Source organism: Solanum verrucosum, unplaced genomic scaffold, assembly GCF_900185275.1.
Source record: "Solanum verrucosum unplaced genomic scaffold, falcon-dt-bn FXZP01000230.1, whole genome shotgun sequence".
Classification (NCBI taxonomy): Eukaryota; Viridiplantae; Streptophyta; class Magnoliopsida; order Solanales; family Solanaceae; genus Solanum; species Solanum verrucosum.
In genome coordinates, this window is record NW_026019954.1 from 1,357,796 (window position 1) to 1,380,208 (window position 22,413).

General features: G+C 30.5%; 2 protein-coding genes across 2 annotated transcripts; both read left to right on the forward strand.

Moving 5' to 3' along the window:
- Positions 1-9,386: 9,386 nt before the first annotated feature.
- Positions 9,387-10,388, forward strand: LOC125814164 (histone H3.3). The gene is made up of 2 exons (XM_049493621.1): positions 9,387-9,468; positions 9,812-10,388. Exon 2 carries the CDS (start codon positions 9,820-9,822, stop codon positions 10,228-10,230), a length of 411 nt encoding a protein of 136 aa, XP_049349578.1. The 5' UTR covers positions 9,387-9,468; positions 9,812-9,819; the 3' UTR covers positions 10,231-10,388.
- Positions 10,389-20,067: 9,679 nt separating this feature from the next.
- LOC125814199 (GLABROUS1 enhancer-binding protein-like) lies at positions 20,068-21,473 on the forward strand. The gene has a single exon (XM_049493654.1). It carries the CDS (start codon positions 20,116-20,118, stop codon positions 21,307-21,309), a length of 1,194 nt encoding a protein of 397 aa, XP_049349611.1. The 5' UTR covers positions 20,068-20,115; the 3' UTR covers positions 21,310-21,473.
- Positions 21,474-22,413: the final 940 nt, after the last annotated feature.

Here is a 22,413-nt window from a genome sequence, read left to right on the forward strand (position 1 = left end):
TGTATCACAATAAATAAAAATTAAGTTATCAATTAAATACATGAACAAACACAATCCATTAAAGAAATTTGATTATGAAAAACACCAGAAAAAAGAGGAAAATATTAGATTGTATGAAATTTTGGTGAAATTGAAACTAATATTATTATGGGAAAATTAGAAGATTAAGTAATAATATAAGAATCATAATCCGTTTTAATGAATAATTAGTTGTTAGAGTCCGTAACCAACTCAAATGAAAAAATAATAAATATTATATTCTTTTTTTAATCAAACACCCGAGGTGAGTTTTACTAACCAAAAATAAAGAAACCAAATACAAATACCAAACCCAACAGTGATTTGGAAATAATAGAAAAACAAAACAACTACTAAATCAAAAAAGGAAAAAGAATGAAAAAGACAAAATAAAAAGAAAAGATGACAGAAAAGGCACGAACTTCTACAAATATTATATTAATTATTAACAAATAATAACAACTACGGAGTACTACTTTTTTTTTTTCCTAATTTACGTTTTAGTGTAAAAAAATTGAAGTTGACATAGTTTATTTTATTACAAATTTTGGAGTATTTTAAAAAATAGGTAAAAGACTCATAAATATCTTTTTGAAACTTTTTTTTCTAAAAATATCCTTAACCTACAGAAAAGAGACTGATTTTGAATTTCAAACGTGAATGAGAAAATAACTACCAAGATTCCGTGACTAAAAATAAGGAGAGATTTGTGAAGTGAAATAAAGAAGGGATAAATGTTGGTTTTGGGAGTTAGGATTTATGTATCCAACGTTTGGGGGTTTGGGAGAAAAATAAGAGATTTTGAAATTTTTTACAACTGATAGGAAATAATGGAAATTATGGGGGGAAAAAAGGTGTGTATATAAATAATTTATCCTAGATTTCATTGATGTCTTTTGAGTTTGTTTGTGTCATTTTTGTTATAGTTAAAAATGTTTTTTGTTGTTTTTTTTAGAGAGATTTGGGAATAGCCCAACTGAAGGAAAATAGATAAAATTGAGATTTCAGAATTGGAGTATGAACTTGGAATCATGATATAAAGATTGGAATTATTCTATGAGAAACTTGTAAAGGAAACTCATCAATTGGCAAAGAGAAAGTTTTAAAATCCTAAAATTTGAAGTTAAGTTTCACATTTAACGATTTTAAAATTGTTATTAGTGATTAATAAGTGTTCTTTTAAAAGATTGGGTTTATCACGATAAATTCATATTTCAGATTTGAGGATTGACGTAAATTTTAGTTGAATGTGATTTTTTTTTTAAAAAAAAAAAACAAGATTGAAGATGAACAATTGAAGTTGTCCAACGAAACTCTATCAACAATCAACCTGTACTCATGAGCTTAAAAACATACTTATGTTCTTGTATCTTGAAATCACAACTAACGGCAATAATGTTGCGAATTTTCTCTTTACCACTTTATGTTGCTTTATATAATTGGAAATATAGTAATGAATGCATTGATACAAAATACAATCGATCAGATGTCGTGAATATAGTGATGCGTAACACACATTTCATATTTTTATATATGAGTTCAACTATCGATACATGTATCTATTATATTTTTATATTTTGCCTTAATTGGGTCATGTGTTGATATCAACAGTTAATAGTGATATATTTATTGAAATAAAGTTAAAAAAAAATGTATACAGTCAAAAGTGTACATAAAATATGTCTTTACATCAATAATGATATACTCAATGAAATATAGTTAAAACGAAAAGATGTATGCATCCAACAATGTACATGAATGGTATATACATGTACCACAAATCTGTTTACGATACATACACAATGCACTACACTAAAAATCACATTCATTGATTAAAGTACAAATTCAGTGCATCTAACAAAATTATATGTTTTACAATTTGGTTTGAGCAGAAAATAATATCTAATGGAATTAAGCGATCAATATAATTGAGTGAATATGTATATCAAAATTAAGTGAACAAATACGAGAAATTTGAGCAACAGAACAATAAATTTATGCACCAGATATAGTTTTAAGCCATTAGCTATAAGTCATAATTTTAAAAAGTATGGCTACTAAGGATAATTATGCTCCAAATTATAGTTGTTTGTTTTTTTATTTTTTTTACTATTATAAAAAAAAAAAGAAGGAAAAAACAATATTGTGAAATGGCTTGAATTTGAAATCATTAGTAATTGAGGTTAAATATATGTTTGTCCCTATTGAGTATGTTCAAATACGACGTACTTGCTGTAACGACAAATAATTTTTAACACATGTCCAACTATTCAATGAAAAAAAGATATTTGTCGTTAAACGGTCTGAAATGATCCAAATACGCTAGTAAAATTTGTTAAACTGTGTCGAAAAATTGTATGGTGGGAGAGGCACAAGTATGACTTGGTATGTGAGGTATTATTTTTGAATTAAAAAATTTGTAGGTCTCACTTTTCCTATTTAATATTATTGCTTCTCTCTCCTGTCTTACTTAATTTATGAATAAAAAATTATGTGGATCCTATTCGTTTTATTTGACATTGTTATTCTTTTTCCCATACATTTTACTCCACATTCGTTCACTTGTCCATTTTCTTTTCTTTGCCCCTTTTTTTTTATAAAAAAAATCTTTTATTCTTCTTTCCTCTAATATTTCAGATCAATTTTAAGGTATGAATTTTATTTAGTCAATTTTTTTATATCATTTGTATATTTTTTTTTTTCATATTTGATAATTAACAAATATATTATTTAAAAAAAATTAAATTACATAAAAATATGAGAATAAAAAATGGTGGAGAAAATTACAAAATGAAGAATAAAACCTTCATTTACGAAATAAAAGTCTAGATAGTCAATCAACTAAACTATTAATATCTCTCATTTGGTACATGTATTTAAGCATGATTGATTAATTTTTCACTTATCAAATTGAATTATTTCATCAATTTTTATATTAATAAACCATACCAAATTAATGAAATTAGATTTTTCGATTTTCTTAATTATTTTTATCTTGATTTGAAACATCTTACAATAAAATGAGTTTTATTTTTATGAAATATAATGTAAATATCATACTATTTTGTACCATTATTATTTATTTAATATAACTCATTGTAAACCGTTATATAAAAAACTATCAACCATAATGCCACAAAAAGGGGAAATATATTATATATATTAATATTTGTATATACAAAATATTGTTTTCCTTTTTCATGCGTTAAAGCTGATAGTGTTTATATAATAAATTGAAGTAGATATAATTGTATGAAATAGTGTGACATTTGTGTCATATTTCATAAAAAATAATTTAATTTCAGTGTAACATGTTTCAAATAGAACTTAAAAAAAAACTGAGAAAATTGAAAAACTTGATTTTATTGATTCATTGTGATTTGACAGTGAAAAAAAAACTAACCAATCAAATGTATATATACATATCAAATAAACTATTTTAATAGCTTAGTTGATTAACTATCTAAATATTCATTTCATAGATGAAAATTCTAATTTTTATTTGCAATTTCCTCCCATATTTTTTTCTTGTATTCTCAAGTATATATATATTTTTAAAATAATCAACGTGATATTTATCAAATGGAGAACATATATAAATATAAAATGATATAAGAAAATTGGATAAATAAAATTAACCACTGAAAAAACTGATTAAGAAATTAGAAAAATAAAAAGGTGAAAGGAAAGAAATGAGAAAAAGGAGGGGTGAGAAGTAAAGGTTGGAGAGAGAAATAACAATATAGAATGAGAAGGATAGGAGTGATTGGATCCATGTATTTTTTAATTCAAAAATAATGCCTCACATACCAAGTCATACTTGTGCCTCTCACACCATGAATTTTTTCAAACTGTGTCGGGTTCATTTTCTCAACTACCATCCAACATTGCTCTAAATCAATCATTATTGTTAACAATTATTTGTTCTCACTTTCAAAAACACTAGTTGAAAATTATTGTTACTGTGTCACCACTTTACCATTATGACACTACTCACGAAAAGACACATTAGAATTTCATCAAAAAGCTATCATTTGAATGATTTCTAATATATTATTTTATATATTCTCATTATCTCTATCATAGATAAAACAGTCATCCTTAAATAACGTTCCTTTAATTATGAAAATATTGATGCAAACAATTTAAAAAATAAATAATATTTTTAAGATTGGTTTCAACATCCTTAAATAACGTTCCTTTAATTATGAAGTTTTGACATTATTATTGATGGTTTGAGAAGGATTGAAAATGAAGTTGTGTGGATAAAAGATCAGTGGAAGTGAAAATTCAACTCTATTTGAGATGATTTAAGGCTTAGGAATTACTTAATTTGAGCTTAAGAGGATAGATGCATATATTAATGGTAATTGGTAAAGATTCTTGATTTTGAAGAATACGGTAGTATTATTTATCAGAATAATGACCACCCTTTTCAAAATTCAAGAGCAATTTTAGCAAGTCAAAACGGTAAATTTGTCAATTCATTACTTATTTATCATTTTTAATTACCAAATAATCCATTTTCAAGCACTATTTGTAGGGTTCAACAATAACAATACCTACTGAAATCTCATAAACAAAACTTGCGGAGGATAAAATATATGCAAATATTATCACTATCTCGTAAAGGTATAAAGATTGTTTTTGAAAGGTAATCGGCTCAAGTGCAACAAATTCAAGTACAAAGAAAAAAGTGACAGCGAAGAAAATATAGAAAGTAACAATAAAATAGTGCGATAACCGAAGCTCACTAAATAACATACTAAGATAGATTATTGTAACTACAATAATATAACTAGTACAATGACAAACACCAACCACCCTAAGCAAGACAACACTACACTACCTACTAATAATTTGTCCTAATACGTGTCCTCTATCCTATTTAAGGTTATGTCCATGATAACTTGAACCCGGGTCATATTATTTCTTATCACCTCTCCCAAATATTTCTTCAACATACCTCAGCCTCTCCTCATACACTTATAACCAACCTCTCGCACTGAAGCGTCTACACATCTCTTCTTCATATGTCTAAATCATCTTACACTCACTTTTCTCAATCATTTTGTCCACCACAAACGCTACTCCCATCTTATTACAACTATCTTTTTTCTAATCTTATCATTCCTAGTATAACCATACATCCACCTTATTATCTTTGTCTATACAACATACATCTTATAGACATGTAATTTTGGACAAATCAACACTATTTGTAGGATTCACTGAATCACTAATTAAACATTTAAATTTGAATAAATTTCAAGATACATTATACACGTAATGTAACATTCAAGTGATATCGCCCAAATATGTAATCGTTGTTGACGTGCAAGACAAATCATCTGATATATTTTAATTATCTTTCGCCATTTCAAATCATTTTAAATTTTAAATTTGTATATACATGCATAATCGTGTCAGGATTATCTTTTTAATCTCATGTGAATGTCACATATCAAGACTAATTAATGAATTATATGTTTAGGAGTAGGGGTGTTCACGGGTCGATTTGAATTGGTTATTAGTGAAAATTAAAATCAAATCAATTTAATCGGTTTTAAAATTATCCAAATCCAATATAATTCTCTATATATTTGTTATCGGTTTCGGTTTGATTTTATTCGGTTATTAATCATAGACAAAAATAAAAGAAACAATTAAGTCAAAACGTAAAAAAATGACAATAATTCATTCAAAACGAAAAATAGTTAGAAAGACTGACATTACATAACTTTTGATCATTAAATTTACTATGAATAAAGCTTCAAAATTCATTATTTTGACCTAGATTGAAGAGATAGTGACATTTTCAATCTTACAAATAAAGTATCATAGACACTCATATACATGAAACCAATAAGATAGATGTTCTCACCTTAGATATTTTTACTTTCATAAGTAAATTATAAAGAAATTTTGATAAAAACATATATAACATCTTCAAAGTTGATCATAAAAATAATAAATTATGTATGTATAATAATAAAATATATGTATATAATTTGTCGGTTCAGTTCAGTTATTCCTTAGAATTTTTTTGAATAAAATCATAACCAAGCCAAATACTATCGATTTTCAAAAATCTAAAATCAAATCAAACCAAACCCAACCCAAATAAAATCGATTTATTTTATCAATTTGGTTCGATTTTTCGGTTTGGATCGATATTTATCCAAATCGTAAACACCCTATGTAGAAGTATACAATAAATGAATGAATCCATAATCCATTCAAATACTCTTTAGAGCAACTTTCACATATAACAAACATAAAAATCTTATTTGTATGTTATAGCTATAGTTTGCATAATTGCGCTTTGTAGCAAATTTTATGTTTGTTATGGAGCTTTTGATTTGTATAATTCGCTACAAACATCCAATTTTATACAAATTGTTCAGTTTTGTATAAATGAATTTATACATTGTAATGTGTATAATAAGATCTGTATTTGTATAATTATAAGTGTATAGATGAAAATATGTGTATTTGTATTTGTATATACACTTTTCTCTCGCTTTATACAAACACAAACGCATTTTATACATTTATATTGAAATGTATAAAATGGCTAATTGTATACCGAAAATGACTAATTATATATCAAATCAGATGACAAAAAAGGGGATGTTTGTTGCGAATTACAATTAAAATAAACTATGACTATAACATTTAATTTGAATTAATAATTTGTTATTTCATACAATTTTTTCTACTCTTTATGAGTGAAATTTTCTTCATAGTGCATGATTATTAATTCAGGTCAAATTAGCTATAGTTACCTAGATTAATTATGTAATATTCAAGACAAACTAAATTATTATTATTAATCATAAATATAAGGAAAAATAACTAGAATACACAACCTTAGTTAATATATTCACAATAACTCTCTACTATTTTAAAAAATTTCAAAAATCCCTATTTTCCCAAAAACTAAACTACAGTAGATATATTATTATTAAAAATTCCAAACCATTAGTTACCACCCCTAAATTTACTCTCCTCTAATTTCTCCCACTTTACTGTTCACAAACACTTCCCTTCCAAAAGATTCTCCTCCATCTTCTCAACAGATTCATATTCCAAGTTTGAATTTCAAACTATTTCGCACTCCATTCAACTAATTTCAGAATTTGAAATAGGCAGTCTCTTCATCTTCAACTTTTTTCTTTCGTTTTTTTTAATTTTCTAATAATTCATGGATCATCCGTATTTTAGTTTGGGGATTACCTAAATAGTCAAAAACTAAAAAGGAGGCACATGCAAAAAGGCTCAAGAAAAGGGGTAGAAAGGTCGCCTTTGCCATATCCAGATCTGCACTACCAACGGTATGTATTTTAATTTTTTTTATTTTTTTTTGTAATTTTTTGTATTAACATGTAATGAGTTTTGTGTAAGAGTAAATACATTATTGTTAATTAAAAATTATTATGTATATTGATTAAATTCTTCATTTGTTACACAAAACCCTAATTTTTGATATATTTGTTTATTTATTACGACTAATGTATCAAAAAGTTAAAATTCAAATAATGAGATAGAACTGTTGATAGTTATTATTAATTTATCAAATGGTTGTTTTGTGTGTCATTTATTCATTTTACCAGAAAAGGCATTATTGGTCATTTTTTTTGTTTTCAAAAGTGTATGAAAGTTTAAAGTTCAAATTAGAGGATTACATGTATGTTGCAGAACAACATAATGTTTCATAATTTGGTTTATTGTTTCTATTAAGTATCAAGTTGACTAATTCATAATCCGTAGTTAGTATTATGTATCAAGTATAATTTTACATTTTTATGTATCATCTGAAAGCTTATTGTTTCTATAAAGTATCAAGTTGACTAATTCATAATCTGTAGTTAATATTATGTATCAAGTACAATTTTACATTCTTATGTATCATCTGAAAGCTTATTATTTCTATTAAGTATCAAGTTGACTAATTCATAATTTGTAGTTAGAATTATGTTTCAAGTACAATTTTACCTTCCTATGTATCATCTGAAAGCTTATTGTTTTTATTAAGTATCAACATCATATTTATAATCTGTAGTTAGAATTACGTATCAAGTACACTTTTACATTCTTATGTATCATCTGTAAGCTTATTGTTTCCAGGGCACCCTTGTTTCTATTAAGTATCAACATCATTATGTATCTTCTTTTTTTAGTGATTGAGGAATGTTCGTAGTTGCATTTGCTGAATTCTTGAGTGACAAAATCAACATGTCATATGATAGCTTTCGAAGTGATTATCTTCGCAAAAATATGCAACGCTGTTATGAAGTATGGTCTCGACAAGGCCAATGCTGGATATGTTATCGACAATGATGACCCTCCAAGGTTGAAGAGTGTCTTAAACCCAGTAGCAGAAAATGAACTTGTTAATGTAGGCTAGTTAGTTTTCTATGTTATTGTTCACAGACATATGCAATGCTTTTTGTTTTTTAAGATATATTAATTAGTGTTTTGGAGTATTTATTGCCCTTATAATAATATAGTTTTGATTTTGGAAGAGTTTTGAGGTTTAAAAATGTTTATTTTCGCTTTTAATTTTATGTTTAGTTCAGTTAGGACTTCAGAAATTATCTATCTGTTACGTGTGATGATAATGACATTTTTTATCTGATAAGTATGATAATAATTACATTAATGAAATTTTGTGACTGAAAAATTATGCACCACATTTCTGAAGCTTTTTTTGGACGAACAGAGATAAACAATTCAAAACTTGTATTTTCTAATTATTTTAGTGTTTCATATAGACTGAAACTGAATGTTTGAAACAAATAAATTTAGCCATATTTTGAGGGACTTAATAACGGTAGTGTATTTGGGGGATGTAATTAAATTTTCAGTTTCTAATTCCTTACCTCACGCAACAAACTGATAATCATACATCCAATATAATGTATCACACGGCGTAATGATGTATCCGATACTTATTAAAAAGATGAGATTTTTGTAATTTGTGAAAGAATAGGGATAAGAGGTAATTTTTGTTTTACACTATGTGATTTGCATAGTTTTACTAAAAATAATGCTGTAGACCCGATACTCCAAAAGGTCCGGATCCGGATGTTTGTAAAACGAAATGAGAAAATTTACCGACTTAATGAACCTTCAATCCTCGTGACACAATAAGAACCAATCAGAGAGCGAGTATATGTCCTCGCGGATCGTGTAGAAAAGTAACTCCAGATCGCAACCGTTCATTTGATACTAAGAAAACACAAAAAGAGCTACTATCAACCGTCGAACCGTACTTCTAAAAAGCACACACGGTGAAAGAAATCCTAACCAACCCCGGCTTTCACACGTTCTATAAATACCATCAACACAATAGATCTCAATCCACGTTTGCTCTAAACAGAAAAGTTCTTCGTCTACCAGAATTTTCAAGCTTTTTAGAAGCCTTCAACTTCAAGCAAATTTAAGGTTCGAGTTCTTGTTTCTCTTCTTTATTCATCAAAGTTAGTTTAATTTTGAATTTTAGTCATGATTTCTTCGTTTCGATTGCGATAATTTCTCTCTTTTCTTTTTTATTTTAAGTTTGAAATCCTAGGGTTTTGATTTGGGGATTCTTGGGACTACCGCTTCGTATAACTGGGTTTCTTTTTTCTTGTTCTTCTAAGATCTGAAATTATGATGAATTGTTCTCTTTTTGTGTGTTGAATTTGTATGTCGATCCAAATCTAGAGCACAGGAACCCTAGGATTCGTGATTTAATTTCATATGCTCAAATTCATGAATATTAACCGAAGATAATTATTATTTGCAGAAAATCAGATGGCTCGTACGAAGCAAACTGCCCGTAAATCTACTGGAGGAAAGGCTCCAAGGAAGCAACTTGCCACCAAGGCCGCTAGGAAATCTGCCCCAACCACTGGAGGAGTCAAGAAGCCTCACAGATACAGGCCTGGAACCGTTGCTCTTCGTGAAATCCGCAAGTACCAGAAGAGTACTGAGCTTTTGATCAGGAAATTGCCATTCCAGAGGCTTGTTCGTGAAATTGCTCAAGACTTCAAGACTGATTTGCGTTTCCAGAGCCATGCTGTGTTGGCCTTGCAAGAGGCAGCTGAGGCTTACCTTGTTGGGCTCTTTGAAGATACAAATCTGTGTGCCATTCACGCCAAGCGTGTTACAATCATGCCCAAGGACATCCAGCTTGCCAGAAGGATTAGGGGAGAAAGGGCTTAGAATGCCCTGCTTTGTCGTTGCTTAGATTGCTAAAGCCTCTTTTGCAATTCTGTTTTTTTTTTCTTTGTTCTTTAGGATATTCGTATTTGATAGGTTAATAGATATGGATGGTTGTGGATTACTGGCTATTTGACAATATATGGTCCTTTTTATTCGTATTTCTCTTGTCAATATACATTCAATGTTCCTCCTGATTATGGTTTCAGCAAGTTGCATGAAACCCTACCGGCTATAATAGCAATGCTCGATGGATTTCTGTTTTGGGATATCAATTTGATGTCATTAGAACCTTTCAATTACTCCGCTTTGTTGATGCTATGCTCTAGGGTTTGCTTATTGTGCTTGATTTTCTGGTGTCGTACCCCTTTAACTTTTTTTCCAAGCACTGTTCAATCGAACGCTTCTTAAATTGACTGTTTTGTTAATTACAACTTTTTTTTAATTGAGAATGCCAAAAGTTGTTGCGAGATGAGCACTTCTAAAGCTAATCGAGACTTGTTAAAATTTGAAATGTTCAAAACGTTATCGATTAACGAGTCTGAAAAATAAAAAATTACATCTTATCTGTTCTACTCTTGGGAAAACCAAACGGATTTGAATTGTTTTGTGGTTGGAATAAATAACAAAAAAGTTATGCTAGTCAATACTAAAAACATGTAATTTAATCGTGTTTTTTAATTGAATGATGGCTTATTTGAAATTTTATGATTCGTACAGTCCTTAATTATTTTAGTTCGTCCATCAATCCTAAATAAATAGGAGTAATTCAACTAGTCAACAGAACTGCCCTATTGAAGATACGTGGTCTAAAATAGTCATTTTGGAAAATTAAATATAATTACTCTTTGTATTCACTAAGTATTATACTTGGGGGGGAATAACAATTTTAGTCCTTAAATATTGGCATATTATTGTGATTTGAATCTTCTTATTACATGACTTAGCGCATTTAGCTTTTAATTAATTAAAATATGTTAATTGGTCTTTAAAGCTAATGAATGTTAAATTTTTTGATTAGGAATACAAAGTATTTAACAGATTCATAAACGAAGAGTTAAATAGACGTGTACAAAGAAGATGTAAAATAGGTACATTACGACATTGCCAGTCATCAATAAAACAATTGTGAAAGTAAATTAAATATTCAGTCCTTAAAGATAACACTTGAGTAGTGGTAGAAGTAAAAGGATAGGTGAGAATGAACATATATATGTTGCTTTAGACAGTTATCATCAAATCTATAAACTTTAGCAATTATTAGTTGAAGGTCAAATTTGTTAAGTTGTATAATAGAAGGATCAAAATCACAATAAGATAATTATTCGAGGACCAACATTACTATTTTTCCTATCTTTTTAATCGATAAGTGTGGAAAAGATAGCAATAATATTAATTTGAGATCAAAGGATAATTTAGTCAAATTATTCCTTTAAGTAATTTTATTTTCGCTCAAATTGTCTATTGTGATCTTTAAGTAATAATTATCTCAAATTAGTTATCACTTACAAAATTTAAGATAAAGTTAATTATTATTTTTATTTTATCCTCTGGAGTAATTATTTTTGTACTACAAGCACCTCTTATTCAAATAAAACAAATATTCAATGATAAAAAAAATATTTTAAATATAATTAACGATAAAATAATCTCATAGCTAATATTTTTTTGATAAACAGGTAAAAGAAACATGACTAAAATTTGAATAAAAGAAACTACTTCCTCTGGTCCCATATTAGTTGATCATTTTCCATTTGACATGGTACTTAAGAAATCACAAATAATAAAAAACTTTTTGAGAATTTTACAAATACACTTTAAAAAAAATTAATTATAAGGATAATATAGGCAAAAAAATAACTAATGATTCTTTGATTTAATAAGGTGGTCAACTTATTATGAGATATTTATGGTTAATATAATAATCAACTACTATGAAAAAGAGGAAGCATATTTTCAAGGAAAAACTACATAAATGAGTCATAAAGTCTAAAATAGTTACAAGTTCATACCCAAATCCAAAGTAATTTATGAAATACCTATTATCTCATAAATAACTACAACCCATACCCCTCATTCATTAAAATTGATAATTTTCGCTTGACTGATACTCAATATCATATATATATATATATATATATATATATATATTGTTGTGGTATCATTAAAGTTTCTTCTTCAGAAATTACTCATTCATCAATGATACTATAAGAGTATACATATATTTTAGGTATCATTAAGGTTTCTTGTTCAAAAATTGCTCATTAGTCAATGATACTATAAATGAGAAATTTCTGAATGAGAAATTCCTTAATGATTTCAATACAATATATATATATATATATATATATATATATACTGCTTTAGTATCAATTAAGTGAAATTATTATCCTTAATAATATCAATACATTATATGATATTGATTTAGTACCAGTTAAACAAAATTATCAGTCCTAATGATACCAATACAATATATGATACTGATTCAGTTAAGCGAAATCCGTTAGGGGTATATAATATAATTATTTAGTGGGATATGAATATAAATGAGTATATGTTTGTAATTATTTTACTTTTATGAGGTATTGACTTAATTTCCCCTATCTTCAAGGATTGTGAAAAACATATGACAAATAAAATGAATGGAATGGGTACATCTCTTATAAAAAAAGGTTTGGATGGAGGGAATAGTATTTTTTTAAATTTTGAACTAATTTTAATTTGACTAACCTTGAAAATATAAGGGTCTGTTTGGAAAGTCACCAGGTAATTTGAATTGGTGTAATTACTAGGGTAGTAATTATCAGCCTAGTAATTACACAGTCTAGTAATTACACTGACATGTTTGGTTGCCACAGTGTAATTACACTGTAATTACACATGTTCTGTTTGGATACACAATTGCAATAATAAAATTATAATAAAATTTTAAAATAAAAATTAATCATTTAAAATTTATACTAGACAAATAAGAAGGTTTCTAAATGACATTAAATTAAACATTTAAGATACATATTCTTTTTTGAAAATATATTAATTAATAAACATATTTATTGTAACTAATATTATGAAAAAATAATTGATTTATATTTTTTCAAATTAATATATTTCAATTGAATTGATCGTAACAACTAAAAGTATGAAGTTTCTATGAACATTGTGAAATGCATATTTGATAAAAAGAATAGTAATATATAAATAAAATATCATAAATTATTAAATGTTTGACAAAAATATAATCTATCAAGTCTAATTAAAAAATGACGTGCAATGTAAATTCAATATTACTAAAACAAATGAAACTGAAAATATAACATAAGTAATAAATTCAAAACAAAAAACTTAACATAATACTCTTATAACAAATTTCAACATAACAATAAATATGATTTGTTTTTATTTCTTCATAATAAAGAAAACGTAAGTCTATAACCTTACTTAACAATAAATTATATTTTAATTTAAAATTAGAATACTAATAAAATTATGCTAATGAGAAAATAAACATGACATAAAGAAATAGATAATACGAGAAAATTACATTGAGTCACGTAAAGTAAGGTTGAGAACAAGAATAAAATGAAATATAATAATACAAAATAAAAAAATAGACTTTTACAAATTTTTAGAATAATAAAAATAAAAATAATAGAAGTAAAAAAATAAAAGTAGAAATTAAAAAAAATGAAAAAGTAATCAGGTGGTAATTACACCATGTAATTACCAGTAATTCACAGCATCTGCTTGTGAATTGTAGAGTGTAATTACCCCCTGCCAATTACATCAATTACCTGACCAAGTAATTACCTATCCTTCCAAATAGGACAAGACAGTGTAATTACACCAATTACACCAAATCCAATTACCAGGGTGTCCTTCCAAACAGGCCCTAAGGAGCCGTTTGGTAGGATGTATTAATTAAAATAGTCCTTGGATTAAAATTTAATCCCCCTAATACAATGTTTGGTTACACAATTCAACTCAAACATACCTAATACATGGATAACTTAATACATCATATGTGGTCTTATCTAATACCAAGGATATCTAGGGATTACTAATCCCAGGTTTACTAATACTTGGACAAGGAAACGAAATGACTGAATTGCCCCTCAATTTCTATATACATCCTTCAGAATTGGTAAAGAATTCACGCTATTCTGCTTTTTGGCGCCTTTCCTTTTTCTCTCGCGGTCTTTTCTCTTCTATGGCTATGGAGAAGGCGTAGCGTGTAGGGTTAATTTCTGAACAACATCGTCACTATTAGCCGTGTAGGGTTTATACAGGTTTGAACTTTTTTCTTTTCTTCTTTTCTTTCGTTCTTGTTCCCAAATGGTTGTAAATAGGTGAATTGAAATGTGCTTGCAAATTAATTAGTATTTTGTGGGTTGAAAGTTTCTGAACAACATCGTCACTATTAGTATTTATGCTTAAAATTTATAGATTTCTGTTCATATTGTGTGTATTGATTTTGTCTAATTTTTATGAAAAACTTAGGTGTTATTATGGATCTTCAACATCTTTCGAGTACTGATTATATTATTCTTGAGGAGATAATGTGCCAACAATTTCTTGTAGTCCTTATTTGCCTTTTTATGGCTATTCATGGTCATTCACTAAGAAGGCAATACAGAAATGTGCATGAGATTAGGTACCGTATGAGTGTCCGAATACCAAAAGTTATTTCTCACTTAAATTGTATCATAAATGATAGTGACATTGTATGTATCGACAAGTTAAGAATGGATAGAAATGCCTTTCCTAATTTAGTTCTATTTACTAAGGATGTCGGAGGTTTGACTGATGGTAAATATATGTCAAGTAGTGAAAAGCTAGCAATGTTCTTAAACATCTTGGCTCATCACGAGAAGAATAGATCTATCAAGGTCGATTATATTAGATCTGGATGGAGCGTAAGTCAAGCTTTTAATGAATGCTTGAGAGCTATACTCAAACTAACTTCATTGTTCCTTGTCAATCCTAAACCGATCCTTGAAGATGAGATTGAAGATCGATGGAAATGGTTTAAGGTAGGTGAGATTTTTAATTTTAGCATTTGTATATGACTAAATAAGGTAATTTTACTAAGACTTCGTTTTAGTGCGAGATAACTCTATATTTTTTATAGGGTTGTTTAGGTGCACTAGATGGTACTTACATTCACATTAGAGTTCCATCTGAGTACAAACCAAGATACAGGACAAGGAAGGGAGATATAACTACTAATGTATTGGGAGTTTGTGATAGAAATCTCAATTTTACTTATGTGTTACCTGGTTGGGAAGGATCAGCTGCTGATGGTCGTGTATTACGAGACGCTGTAGTGCGGCGCAATGGTTTAAAAATTCCTGAGGGTATGCCATGTATATATGCATATAAGAACACAAAAAGAATGATGTATTTATTTTTTTGAAAAGGTAACTGTACATGAAAAGAATAGAAAGGTAACTAAATTTTATGTTTATATTATAGGTAATTATTATTTATGTGATGGAGGATATACAAATGGAAAAGGTTTTCTTTCACCTTACCGAGGGTATAGATATTGGTTAAGGGATTGGCAAGGTGACAACCCCCCACCTCGATGTCGAGAAGAACTTTTTAATATGAAGCATGCTAGGGCTCGTAATGTTATCGAAAGGGCGTTTGGTCTCTTGAAAGGACGTTGGGGAATTCTTAGGAGCTTTTCGTGGTACTCTGTTAAAGTTCATAACAGAATAATAAGTGCTTGTTGTTTGATTCACAACTATATCCGTAGAGAGATGGATGTGGATCCTTTAGACATGGATATGGAAGAACAGGTTGAGAATCAACCTGAACATATTGATGTTGTTGAATCGTCTGAAGAGTGGACCACTTGGAGGGATGAGTTGGCTCAATCAATGTGGAATGCAAGATCTAATCAGTGATGACATGTTAAGTTTTTTTTTTTGCGATGAATTTAGCTAACTTGGGCTTTTAAGGTCAGCCTTATATCAAAAGTTAGAATCTCTCCTCTGTTTCAGTGATCTAGTGATCTTATACAAGTTAATTGGGAGTCTTGAATCCTTTTTGTAACTTTTGGCATATGTTATTATGAAATTTGTGGTTTTCTTAATATGTTATAATTATTACTCTTCATCACTAGTAAATTTTGACTTTATTTTACAACTCCAATCTCCTAAAACTAAAAGAACCCTGCAACACTAGTGCAGATTATAATTTTTGAAAGTTGATAGAGGAAAAGAAAACTAAATGATAAGTATGCATATAGAGAGAAAGGAATTAGTATTGCTCTTCATATATTTGATTTCCAGCAACCATGAAGATGGTCATTAGAGAAAGGAACAAATTGATAACGTCTACATAAAAGGATATAGAGAAAGGAATTTACCTATGTATTGTAGACAATGTATCCACATGAAGCTAGTCAGTTTCTTGACATAATTCCACTTGTGAATGTTTGCACGACCACCTGTTGAATGCAATATCTTTTAAGCTACTAATCTGGAGAGCCAACTACTTCCTGAATATATCAGTTTCTCCTACATTTTTTTATTTATATAAAGTGTTTCTATAATCAGTTCTTAAGTTCATGATAAGGTTATAGATTTATTCAACTATTTAATGTGTGCATTATTGTTATTATCATTATAATTTTCTTCATATTTATTTTTATAATCTATTCCACAAGAATATAAAGGCAAAATGAGCAGTCAAACATCTTCCCACGCATCAAAAAGATCAAGAAATTCAACTCCTTCGACTAGAAGGACATGGACTGCAGCATAAGAACAAACTCTTATAGATGGATTAAAAGAGTTATGTGTTAATGGTTGGAGAGGTGATAATGGAACCTTCGAGCCGGGATACCTAAAGGAATTAAAATGTTATTTATGTGAACATCATCCTAACAACGGATTGAAAGGTGAACCACATGTCTTATCTAGAATAAGATATTGGAAGAGATGTTATGCAAGTATAGCTATGCTAAAGAGTCGAAGTGGATTGGGATTTCAATACGGTGATGGAGCTATAATAGTTGATGATCCCAAATTTTGGGATGACTTCCTAAAGGTAATTAATACTTTATTAAAGTTATTATAATTTTTTACACTATCTGCCTGATGCTTTTAATTGTTTAGATCTGCACTTCTTCACTAGGGAGTGAATTTGTTGAATATGTTTCATGTGGACTGTCCACGACTATCACTAGAAAAGTAAGCGTGCTTCTGCATCCACTTCAATAATATCCATCATACTAGCCTCGTGTTCTCACGGATAAACAAATGAATGATCTTGTTTCAGACTTTACGTTCCTTGTGTTCTAAATTTATGGACAAAAGTTGCGGGTAATCCTCGATTTGCCCTCAACTATAAACATTGATAGGGGATAACTAACCACCAATCTCGTCTATATTTGTCTTGTTCCAGAGTTGAATGTTGGTAAGGTTTAAGTCAACTACTGCTTTGGGAGTGCACACCCTGTCCCGGGCCACCAAAGCCTTTCTCGATATGAATTAGTGTCAACCCAAACATAGCTGCTACAGTGAGCATTAATAAGTCTTTTAGCTTGAATACTGAAAAGTTGTGTCCAATAAATTTAGATTTCAAAGATATCGATTGCACAACTTAGAGAGCTTTTTAGTTGTTCATGATTATAGTTATGTATTTATATATGTGTTCTCTGAAAGAGTTATTAACTGAGTAATATTATATCACTTTATTTTATTTTGTGATTATTTACTAGGTTGATCCAAATGCCAAAAACATGAATAAGAAAAAATGGCCGATGTTTGTGGATTGGGAGGAAATCTTTGGCAAGGATAGAGCAACAGGGGAGTTTGCAGAAGGCCTATTAGATGCTGTTGAGGAAATTCAAAGGAGTCAATCCTCAGTACTGTTTAACGATATGAGTTTGGAATTTCCTATTGATCTTGATGGCGATGAAGAAGCTGGTTCTAGTCATAGACCTAATGTGACTACGGGAGAAGCTGGAAATGCTACTGGAGCTGCTACATTTCCTGAAGCATCTCAAAATGAAAATGCTGGAACATTTGAACCTGAAGAAGCTGGATTTCAACAAACCAATAAACAAGGTGAGTATACCAAAAGGTCGTCTAATGTCAATGAAAAGGATAAATGCAAGAAAAGAAAAAAGATCCCGGAGAATGATTCTGAGATATTTCTTAAGGGTATGGTTGAGGTTATAAAAAACTTTACTGACAGTCAAGACAAACGAATGGGTGCCTTGATTGACAAGATTGGAAATCGTGACCAATCTGATCTTCGTGATCAAATTTATTCCATCATTGAATCCCCTATATTTGACTTGTACTCCACAGAGCAACGCATCAAAGCAACAATGGTTCTTTGTGATGACGTCAAAAAGATGGAATTATTTATACGCATGGGTGAACTTGAGCGTCAAACTATGATGTTTATGATCATCAATGATAAACTTTAAAGTATGGTAGACTGCAAGATAAGTGGAAAGTTCATTTTGCTAGTTTTGCTTAATTGAAGACCTTTAAATATTTGAGTGTAGTGTCACTTTCTGATACCTCAGATTATGTCCTATATTGAAAATGATTGGCGTAAGACGGACACGAGGACAATAGCTTTTGTGTAACTAGAATCTATGGAAAAACTTGAATGTGGTGTCACTTGTGATAAACTCAAATGATGTATGTAAATGTGTTTATTTGGCTTGCTTTTGTCAATTGATGTACATGATTCTCGCTTCTCCTTTTCTCAGTATATACTGAAATGTGAAATGAATGGATTTTCGATACGTATATTCTTTCTTTTGCTTCTTTTCCTTTGTTGTGCTTCACTTCAAAGTCAAGCTGATATAAGTGAGACTGAGTTGTCTGGCCTTCTGTATTTGCTCACTGCACTTATTTTGTGTGGTTATTTAATTTCCATATCGCTCTATATCTTTATTGAAGTCGCGGAAGTCCTACATGCATCATTCATAAATCAGGATATCAGTATGTACGATGATGAGACAGGAACTCCTGCTCAAGCTCATACTTTAAACTTAAATGAGGAGTTGGGGTAGGTTCATACAGTCCTTTCGGACAAAACTGGCAGCAGCTAAAAATAGACTTTGGATTCGCTTGAAACAGTTGAAAGAAACCTCAAACCTGCAATAAAGGGGTTCGTCTTTGGATTATGCAGCATTGTCTATGATAGATTGGCAAAGAAAATGTTTGAAGTTTTACAATGTTCAATATTTGGGATAGAGACAATGTAGCAGGAAAGCTTAAGGTGGCTTGCTCATGTTGCTTAATTTTACTAACTTTATATGAAGCTGTGATCAAACTATATTTCTTTTAACATTAGAAACTTCTGCTGCTGTCCACACTACTTGAACTTTAGTTTTATTTTATATTTTCTTGTTTTCTTAAGAGAGGAGGGAGGTATGCCTTGGTCGGGGTACTTAAAATAACGTCTTCTCGTTTATGACTTGAGACTTCCTCAAGTGAATTAAATTTGTTAAGCACTTCGTATTCAAGTTTTAAACGTAATAAATATGGTAATTACATGAAATAGATAACATAATAATTCAAGGGTAAAATTGGAAAAAAGTTCTTTTTTAAGAGTTCTAAGCCAAACACAAGATTTGAATAAGCAATAAACCAAACACTGGATAAAAAATAATCCCTGCATTGCTAATCCCTGCATTACTAATCCCTGCATTATTAATCCCTGCGTTACTAATCCCTGCATTACTCATTTTTGTACCAAACGACCCCTAAGTGTTTAATTCTCAATGGCCTCCCCACTTATTAATTATTTAACTTTTAATTTATCACCATCTTTATACTTGAACTTGATTTAAAAGAAAAAATAGAAAAGAGGGAGGCAGCTACACTCTTTTGCCCTAATCGCTTACACTCTCCAATGGCTAAGAATCGTCCCGAGAAAGAAGAAGAAGAAGAATCCGGCGAGGAGATGGAAGTTTCTTCGCCGGGGAACGCGGATACTGAATCGGGATCGGGATCGGGATCAGAATCAGAATCGGAATCGGAACCTGAACAAGAGCAACCCCCGAAAAAACCACCAGTTGCCGCTCCAAAGAAGCCACAACCTCAGGATGATTCTTCATCTTCTACTGAAGAGGAATCTGATTCCGAGTCCGAACCGGATCCCGAAACACAGAAACCAAACCCGGTTGTTAAACCCATAGCTTCCAAACCCATGGATGAGCCGAAAAAAGCTGCGCCTATCGTTGAGAAGAAACCTAAATCGAAAGCAGATGCTACTGCAAAACTCACTTCTCCGAAGAAGTCCACTGCCGTTGTCGGAGCTAAACGCCCGGTGGATGACGGTGAAGCTAAGGAATCGAAGAGGTCTAAGAAGAAACCAGAGAAACAGATTGAAACTCCAGTGTCGAAAACACCCACTGATGACGTGAAAAGGCAGTTGTTTCAGCGATTGTGGAGTGAAGATGACGAAATTGCTATCCTGAAAGGCATGACTGATTACAGGTCGAAGAAAAAAGCCGACCCAGTTGCGGATTTGAGTGCATTTCATGAATTCATCAAAAAGTCTTTGCACGTAGATGTGTCTAAGGCCCAGTTGCAAGACAAGATTAGGAGATTGAAGAAGAAGTATGAAAACAATGCTGGGAAAGAGAAGAAGGGAAAGGAAAGGACTTTCTCCAAGCCCCACGAGCAAAAAGCCTATGAATTGTCTCAAAAGGTTTGGGGTAAAGAGAAAACTGACAAAGTTCCAGTTGAAGTTGTTAAAGTGGAGAATGTAACTGCAAGTAAGGGACGAAGCAACAGTGGAGATGAAGATAATGGGGTTTTGGATGTAGTGAAGGAGGAGAAACTGAGTGCGGAGGTGGAGAAGACTGTGGAGGTTACACCTAATTTGAATTTGACATCGTGTGGGGGAAGTGTTGCTGCTCTGGAGAAGTGGCTTGAAGAGTATTCTGGGTTGCTTAGCATTGAGAAGTTGGATGAGATTAAGAAAAAGTCGACATCCTTGCAGGTAGCTGAGGCTGGCTTGTGCTTGAGGAGGGTGAATCTAATTGCTGAGCAGGGGGAGCTGATGCGCAAAGCTATGAATGCTTCTGGGATTGATATCTAGAAAGAGTAAACTATTTTAAGGCAAACTTCCTTTTTAGGTTTGTTTCTGCTTGTAGTTCTGTTAATTTCTCATTTTGTGTAGTTTCAGCTCATTGTCTTTACAAGTAGCATATTTTGGAGCTTGTTATGTGTGATTTGCTATTTGGATATAAACCATATTTGTCTCACTCTCTAGTAATTACAGCTGCTTATTTAGCATTTGAATGTTTGCCTGTTAAGTTTGCTGATTCATGGGTTAACAGAATCATAGTTGGTGTTACTCAAGGGCTTCTAGTTTGATGCTGTCATATATGTTGGTATGTGAGGATATATGAATTAGCTTTGAGTGAACTTCCTTCTTGGATCAGCTTATGTATAGAAGTTTTATTAAGGTTGAATTCCATGCATCTTTCTGTGCAATATGGCCACAAACATATTGGTTTCCTTGTATGACTAGGGATGTCAGAAAAGAACACCGTTAGAGCATTTGGATGTAGCTATTTTCTCAGCCTCTCAACCAATACTTTAGTTGGATGTAGTTCTTTCCTCCTCACATCAGTTTCTTAGACTTTGTAGATTTTTAATCTGCTTCTAGAACAGAAGAGTTTCTTAGAAGATAGTGTTCTTTACTTGAGGGAGGAAATTGGAAAAAAATACTTTCGTGAAGACACTTAACAGTAATAATAAGTGTTGGAGCAATGGAGGTTGTCTAAAATGCCATTGTAATGCATACAAAGATTTTTGATAAATGCTACTGTATTTTACTGGCTTGTTTTTAAGAATTTCAAGGATTCTAGCTCTGCGAGCAAAAGTCCAATGTACATTTGGCTAGCTGAGGGGATAGGGTTGTTCCTGCTTTGTCACTCTGTAGTCTTGATGGAAAGAATTCTGCAACTGCAACTAGGAAGTTCTTTCATCTTGGTTGTTTCCGAGACGAGGATATAGATAAGTAGATCTTGATGAATGTTAGGTACTGGAAATTTATTTTGTATCATCATCTTTGGATTTTTTATTTCAATATCTTGCTCCATAAGATTGGTTAGCATTTACTGCTTCCTCTGTCATGTTACTATGAGTTCATTGGACTGTTGCTGAGACTTGTAGCTTAAAAGGAAGGATTTGGTGG